General features: G+C 38.2%; 1 protein-coding gene across 1 annotated transcript; it reads left to right on the top strand.

Annotated features, from left to right (window-relative positions):
* Positions 1 to 4,944: 4,944 nt before the first annotated feature.
* On the top strand, positions 4,945 to 6,728 carry LOC132363363 (alpha-aminoadipic semialdehyde dehydrogenase-like). The gene is made up of 2 exons (XM_059919085.1): positions 4,945 to 5,068; positions 5,141 to 6,728. Exons 1-2 carry the CDS (start codon positions 4,945 to 4,947, stop codon positions 6,496 to 6,498), a joined length of 1,482 nt encoding a protein of 493 aa, XP_059775068.1. The 3' UTR covers positions 6,499 to 6,728.
* The last annotated feature ends 1,325 nt before the right edge of the window (positions 6,729 to 8,053 follow it).

The raw sequence follows: 8,053 nt of genomic DNA, 5'->3' as shown, positions 1-8,053 counted from the left end.
CAAGCAATATTAAACAAATGGGACCTAACAAAACTTAAAAAGTTTTGCACAGCAAAGGAAACCGCAACAAAACAAAAAGACAACCTGCTGAATGGGAGAAAATATTTGCTAGTGATATGTCTAATAAAGGGTTAATATCCAAAATATATAAACAGCTCATACAACTCAATATCAAACAACCCCATTAAAAAATAGGCAGAAGACCTGAATAGACACTTCTCCAAAGAAGATATACAGATGACTAACAGGTACATGAAAAGATGCTCAACATCACTAATCATCAAAGAAATGTAAAGCAAAACCACAATGAAATATCAGCTCACACCTGTCAGAAAGGCTATCATCGAAAAGTCTACAAATAACAAGTGTTGACAAGGATCTGGAGAAAAGGAAACTCTAGTGCACTGTTGGTGGGAATGTAAATTGGTGAAGCCACTGTGGAGAACAGTATGGAGGTTTCTTAAAAAACTAAAAATAGAACTACAATATGATCCAGCAGTTCCATTCCTGGGTATATATCCAAAGAAAACGAAAACACTAATTTGAAAAGATACATGTACCCCAATGTTCATAGAAGCATTATTTACAATAGCCAACATATTTAAGCAACCTTAATGTCCATCAACTAATAATGGATAAAGATGTGGTGTTGATGTATGTGTGTGTGTGAATGCATACACACACAATGGAATTTGCAACAACATGGATGAACTTGGAGGGAATTATGCTCAGTGAAATAAGTCAGCCAGAGGAAAAAAATACTATATGTTATCACTTATGTGTGGAATCTAAAAAATAAAACAAATGGATATAACAAAACAGAAATAGACTCACAGATACAGAAAATAAACTAGTGGTTACCAGTAGGGATATGGAAGGGTGGAGGGGCAAGTTAGGGGTTGGGGATTAAGAGGTACAAACTACTATGTATAAAATAAATATGCTACAAGGATATATTTTTCAGTTCAGGGAATAATAACAATATTTTATAATAACTTTAAATGGAGTATATAATCTACAAAAATAATGAATCACTATTTTGTACACTTGAAACTAATATAATTGGTAAATCAACTATACCTCAATTTAAAAAGCAAAGCAAACAAACAACAAAAATGCCCAGTTTCTCCTCTGAGATCAGTGTTACATTTAAAAGTTATTTGGTATCAGCTTGAAAAACATGATTGCTAATATTAAAAGTCTGGCTCAATATAATTGATACAAATAATAGAAATGACTGGCAAATGTAAATATTGACAATAAGTGTGGTAGTAGTCATCTGAGAGGCACAATTAATCTTAAGCTATATTTAAGTCTGTAGTAGAATCTCTCGCATAAAAAAAATTAGCATGGTCCTAAAATGTAAGAAAATGCAGAAATTAATAAAATAATCTTATTTGAGTGTTCTTCCCTCTATAACTCACAGAAATAGGAGGAATTTGGAAAAGAAAAAGAAAATGGTCACAGACTTTGTAAGAATAGAAATCCAATCTTCTATGTTGAAGTTCAAAGAATGAGAGTTATTTAGCTGTACAAGAGACAGTTTGGATCTGATATCAATTTAATAATGGCCTTCAAAAACTGGATGTAAAAAATTAATACAAAAAGTAATCAACTTTCACCCCCATTCCATTTTAGCAAGTGCAAGAAGAAATGTGCCTTAATACAAGGTCTGACAGATTTAGATCTGAAGTTCACGTTTCTAGAAGGAGAACAATTCCTGATGGATGGATTTATGAGAGAGAGAGCTCTGAAAGACAACACAATCTATAGTGTTTTGTTAGGATGGTTTTTGAGTGGATGTGCCCAACGTGGAAAGGTCACAGTACTTTTTAAGGTTCCTCAACCCTAGAATTCTATGATTAAGCCTAGCTGTAGAATGGTACCCAGGAGGAACAGGCAATTGCTGTGAGGGAAGTTCTCAGAATTGCCTCAAACTCAAAGGTTAAAATAAATGACAGGGCAGTTTTTAGTTTCACTTGGGTCAGGTGAGCTAGAGCTGTAGGAAGACTGGTGACATGTACTGATCTGAGCTAAATTTCCTGTTGGAGAAGTCCACACAGACTGAAAAAGTGACATGGTTAAAAATATCAATTAGGACAGTCATGAACCAGGAACTTTGTAAGACAATTCTCACCCTAATTTTTATGCATGATGATGAACAGTCATTTCTTTGAATACAGTTGGCACCACTGATTTCCTTAGTCTTCTAAAACACTGATAAAGTTACATTTTCCCCAAAGTTTTTTTTTTTATTGTGGTAAAATACACATAGCCTAAAATTTGCCATTTTAACCATTTTTATGTGTACGCTTCAGTGACATTAAGTACATTCACATTGTCATGTAATTATACATCTCCAGAACTTTTTCATCATCCCAAACTGAAACTCTATACCCATTAAACAATAACTCCTCCTCCCTCCCTCCAATAAAGTTACTTTTATAATTAATCACACTAAGAAACCGTTGATTAGTGGGTAGTTTTGTCAAGAGGATTAATTTAATTACGGTTATCCTATGTTACAGAAAAAATTGTGAAGTATTTATTACCAGCTGAAGGATATGTTCATTCATGGTTACAAGTTCCAGATTTGGAGGAAGAAAGATCTACCACGATTTAAAAAAAAAAAAAAAACTTTAAAACTGGAGCATTACCTACGTGGGAGATTCTCTCCACCCCCCAAATTTGTACACATCTAAATATTCAGTCTTTGGTTGGAAATACTTTCTCACTTATATCTATACTGTTACTAGGCTGTAGCTATAATATAGTCCATGTTTGGGCTTATATTAGGAAATCATCAGCTCACAGGTGACAAGAAGATGATTAATTTTACATCACAGCAGCACACCTTAAGACTGCTGTGCCTTCCAGGCTATTTTGGGGGGGGGGGGCGGGTGTGGTTTCTAATGACCACAGTTTAGTGATCGATTCAAAATATTATTAACTTCGATGGAGAGGATTCTACATTCTATATTAAACTTTATTTTACCTGTTGTAAAAAGTTTGTTGTTTATTTTTGTAAAGATACCAGTGCTATTCTACATTTATTAGCTATAAAATCAAAACAAAACTGGCTCCAATAACATATAGAATATCTGTAGGGTATGCATAAAACTTAACTGAAAAACTGGAAGGAATATTTAACCATTTAAAGTAAAGTACTTTTTCAGGTAATGTCTATGTCAACTTTCATTCTTTTTAAAAAGTTATCTGTCTTTTCTTGCTCAGCTGTTAATATTTTCTCTTTATATTTATTGTTCTGCAATTTCACCATGCTGTACTTAGGTTGGACCTATTTTTATTTACACTTTTTTGCATCTTAAATCTTGGAAAATTCTCAGGTATTATCTCTTTAAATATGGCTTATCTTCCATATCCATTTGGTGGACCATATCAATCTGTTTTTTGGTGCTGCATTCTGAGTGGATTGGTTAGTCCTATCTTCAAATTAATTGAATATCTCTTTGTGATAATACAGAGGTTTAAAAAAAATTCAATAAACACTTTTGTCTTAAATTTCTAATTGGTTGTATTTTTTCTTCATCTGTGCTTGATTTCATTATTGTTTTTTTGTTTTTTTAAGATAAAACTATTTTTAGAAGGAATTCAAAGACTTTCTATTATAGTCATTTTGAAATTTAAAAAACTTTACTTTATTGGTAGTGACTGAGTCTCTCATCTATTGGTTTTGTTGTTCTTTTTCTTAGTGCTAATCACTAGGGCTTCCTAAATTTACCATGACTGAGCTGTCTTTCCTGCCTGCCTGCCTGCCTTCCCCCATTCCCAAACTCATTACTACCTTCCCTCTAGTTTTGGGGTGGTTTTCCCTGCCCTGGGATCTTGACCTAGACCCCAACACAGATCTGGTGATCAGCACAGCCCATGTCCGGCCAGAAGTTCTTTGAGCTTCCAACCTCTGAAGAGTCACAGCTTTATTCAAAGGTCGCCTCGTGCAATGGAGAGTTTTGTTAGCATTCTTTCACGGGCTAGCAGGGCAGGTTAATGATGCCCTTCCTTGTTTCTCTCCTTGAATCTGCAAAGGCCCACAGATTCATTCTCTGCTTTTAAAGCTATTTGGGGGGCACAAATTTTTTTTATCATTATTACTTAAAAATTTTTTTTAGTGTGATTGTATTTTTAGTTATTTATTTAAAAAAAAATTATTGCTCTCTTCAGAGTGGAGGAAAAAAAGTCAAGGTTGAACTGACAGTGTCAACCTGCCTATGAGGCCAAGGTCTGTATGTGCAGACTATTGAGATAATTAATGCTAAAACCTGTTTATGAACATAATAAATCAATTTGTCTCTCTGTACTCAACATTAAATAACTTTTTTGTGTATGCTCTAGCTTGAAACTTGGAAGATGAATCAGCTGATTTAGAACAATGCCCCTCCAGTTATTAAACGATTATTTCAAGAAAAAAGGGAGGAGAGACATAACTGATATGAGGCAGTCTGGCTTCTAATAGCTAGATGATTCATAATTCTAGAGTCCATTATTTTGATATTTGTGTATTTTTTTGTAAAAGCATAATGACTTGGATATTTATCTCAGATATTATCAGGAAAATGTATAAGCTGGGGGAAAATGCTTGGTGATTGATATTATGATAAGGGTGAAAAATGGAAATAGCTACAATAGCCTACAGTACTAATACTGCAGGAAAAATTGAAACTAGTTAATTTAAAATTTCAAGTCGGTCAGTGCACTGAGTCACTAACTTTGCAAAGTTTTCTTGCGTATATTTCTTTTTCTAATGAGTTGTCACATGTGCTTAATGTCAACAACCAACAAGCACTTCTTGTGAGATTCAAAAATGGTTGCATTTGCTTGAAATATTGAGCATATGAGTCAATTACAAAAGCTTGTACAATAATTAAGTTGGAGTGCGCCTCCCTGGTTCGGTGTGTGGCGCGTTCCCGGTCTGCTCTGCATGTTATGACCACCTATTGTCCTGCTAACAATGAGCCGACAGCGAGAGTCCGACAGGCCAGCATGGCTGACTATGAAGAAACCGTAAAGAAAGCAAGAGAAGCATGGAGAATCTGGGCAGATTGTGCAGGTATCGTAAAAATGGCAAATATCCACATACAAAATGTGGAGAATGAAAGTCTCTTATGATTCCACTTCCCAGAAATTACAACTGTTAATATCTTTTATATTCCTTCAAACTTAATGCATATGATTCCTGCTCCAAAGCGAGGAGAAGTAGTGAGACAGATTGGTGATGCCTTGCGGGAGAAGATCCAAGTACTAGGAAGCTTGGTGTCTTTGGAGATGGGCAAGATCTTAGTGGAAGGTGTGGGAGAAGTTCAAGAGTACGTGGATATTTGTGATTATGCTGTTGGCTTATCTCGGATGATTGGAGGACCCATCCTGTCTTCTGAAAGACCTGGCTATGTGCTCATTGAACAGTGGAATCCTGTAGGCCTGGTTGGAATCATAACTGCGTTCAACTTCCCTGTGGCGGTGTATGGCTGGAACAACGCCATCGCCATGATCTGTGGGAATGCCTGCCTTTGGAAAGGAGCTCCAACAACTTCCCTCATTAGTGTAGCTGTCACAAAGGTAATAGTCAAGGTTGTGGAGGACAACAAGCTGCCTGGTGCTATTTGTTCCTTGACTTGTAGTGGAGCGGATACTGGCACAGCCATGGCCAAAGATGAGCGAATGAACCTGCTGTCCTTCACTGGGAGCACTCAGGTGGGAAAACAAGTGGCTCTTACGGCGCAGGAGAGTTTTGGGAGAAGTTTATTAGAACTTGGAGGAAACAATGCAATTATAGCTTTTGAGGATTCAGGCCTCAGCTTAGTCATTCCCTCAGCTCTCTTTGCAGCCGTGGGGAGAGCCGGCCAGAGGTGTACCACAGCGAGGCACCTGTTTTTACATGAAAGCATTCATGATGAAGTTGTTAATAGACTTAAAAAGGCCTATGTACAGATCCATGTTGGGAACCCGTGGGACTCTAATGTTCTCTATGGGCCACTCCACACCAAACAGGCAGTGAGCATGTTTCTTGGAGCAGTGGAGGAAGCAAAGAAAGAAGGTGGCACCGTGGTCTATGGTGGCAAGGTTATGGATTGCCCTGGAAATTATGTAGAACTGACAATTGTGACAGGCCTTGACCACAACGCGTCCATTGTACACACAGAGACTTTTGCCCCAATTCTTTATGTCTTTAAATTCAAGAATGAAGACGAGGTCTTTGCATGGAATAATGAAGTAAAACAGGGACTTTCAAGTAGCATCTTTACCAAGGATTTCGGCAGAATCTTTCGCTGGCTTGGCCCAAAAGGATCAGACTGTGGCACTGTAAACGTCAACATTCCAATGAGTGGGGCTGAGATTGGAGGTGCATTTGGAGGAGAGAAGCACACTGGCGGTGGCAGGGAGTCTGGTAGTGATGCCTGGAAACAGTACATGAGAAGATCTACTTGTACCATCAACTACAGTAAGGACCTGCCTCTGGCCCAAGGAATCAAGTTTCAGTAAAGTGGCTTTCAATTGACATTTCAAGTGTTTCAGGCATTGTTGCATCTCTTTCTTCTGAAGAAGATGAAGAAAATTACTATTTGTCTTGAATAAATGGATCATTTTGAATTTGACAGTGGTTAATCCCTTATGCTTCTGAAGCCTAAATCAAGAGACTTTTTTAAAAAATAAAAATTTTCATGACATAGCCTTAAGTAATAAAAGATAGATTAGATGGATTTTTATGTTACTAGTAGTTACTGATTTTTTTAAACTTTAGCATTATTTTTATAATTTAGAAAAAAATAGTGCATGCCATGGTAGGAATTTGAAAAGTACAGAACATAATAGGGAAGAAAATAGAAGTCTTGTCAGGAGGTGCAGGAACATCTCCTGAGCAAATAATCGGTAGCAAGTAATGATTGACGTCACCCTCCTCAGCAGGTGTTGGAAAGGGTGTGATTGAAGGGAGTGTCCCTTGTTTATACCATAGCACAGTATCCCTGTGGAACGACTTGTTGTTTAAGATGTCTGAGGGCATTCATCATTATCACAGCTTCTCTCGCTCAGGATGGCTTGTGTCACCACAGAAGAAATCTGGGGGGCGGACGGAGATTTTGCTCCTGCCCTACCTAGAACCTGCACCTGCGGACGACTGTGTGGAATTCTATGCAGAGCACGTCTGGATTTCTTATGCAACCTCAGACCGTCTTCCTTAGCTGTTAGGCTTCTTTAGTTGCCCTTAGGTTTGTTCTCAGAATAACCAAGTGTGTAGCAGCATGTGTTCGCGGTGAACTCGGCATAGTGCACTTTTTCTTTCCTGGGAGTCCATGTCCTTCTCTTGAGAAGCTGCCCGGGAGCTGCTGGAGTGGCTCAGCCCAGGGCCCTGCCGCGCTCACGCCGGCCCCTGCGGCTCTGTCTTCCTGACAGCCTCCACTCCCCTGGAGGGCAGCAGCCACCACCCCGTCGACTCCTGCCAGGCTGGACTGGGACAGAAGCCTCGCAAGAAGATGACACCTGTAGATGACCTGATGTGTCAGGATGTATGGAGAGATTCAGACAACTGGTGAAGAATTTGGGGTTGAGTTATGACAGAGAAGCAAGCAAATGAAAAAACCAAGCAGTGATAAATTTATCAGGGAAGGAAAGGTATATAACATGTTCCGTGGCCCAGCTGTGACTAGTTCACCCAGGTATGCTGTTGTCAACCTTGAATATTAAGCCAAACATGGACGATAGGCCTTCTGAGAGCATGTTGGCAGGAAGAGTTCAGGGTTTGAAGGTAGGTCAGAGAGGCAGGCAGTTTATGTTCTGTAGTGGAAAATCAATAATGCCTAAAATTACAAAAGCAAGAAATAGGAACATAGGCTTATAAAATATAGGGAGCTGAATTCTGAAAATATCATTGCTTCAGGAGAGGGCAAATGGGGGGTGGGGCATGGAGACAGGAGGGATTATTTTCCATAACAAGTCTTGTAGAGCTATTTGACTCTTTAAATCAAGAGAATGTATAACTTTGATTAAAAATTCAAACCAACAAAAAAAAATAAATAAACTGGAGCAAGAGTAATGAGGT

Source organism: Balaenoptera ricei, chromosome 3 (assembly GCF_028023285.1).
Source record: "Balaenoptera ricei isolate mBalRic1 chromosome 3, mBalRic1.hap2, whole genome shotgun sequence".
Taxonomy (NCBI): Eukaryota; Metazoa; Chordata; class Mammalia; order Artiodactyla; family Balaenopteridae; genus Balaenoptera; species Balaenoptera ricei.
Note: the sequence above shows the minus strand (reverse complement) of the source record. Positions and strands in the feature narration are given on the sequence as shown.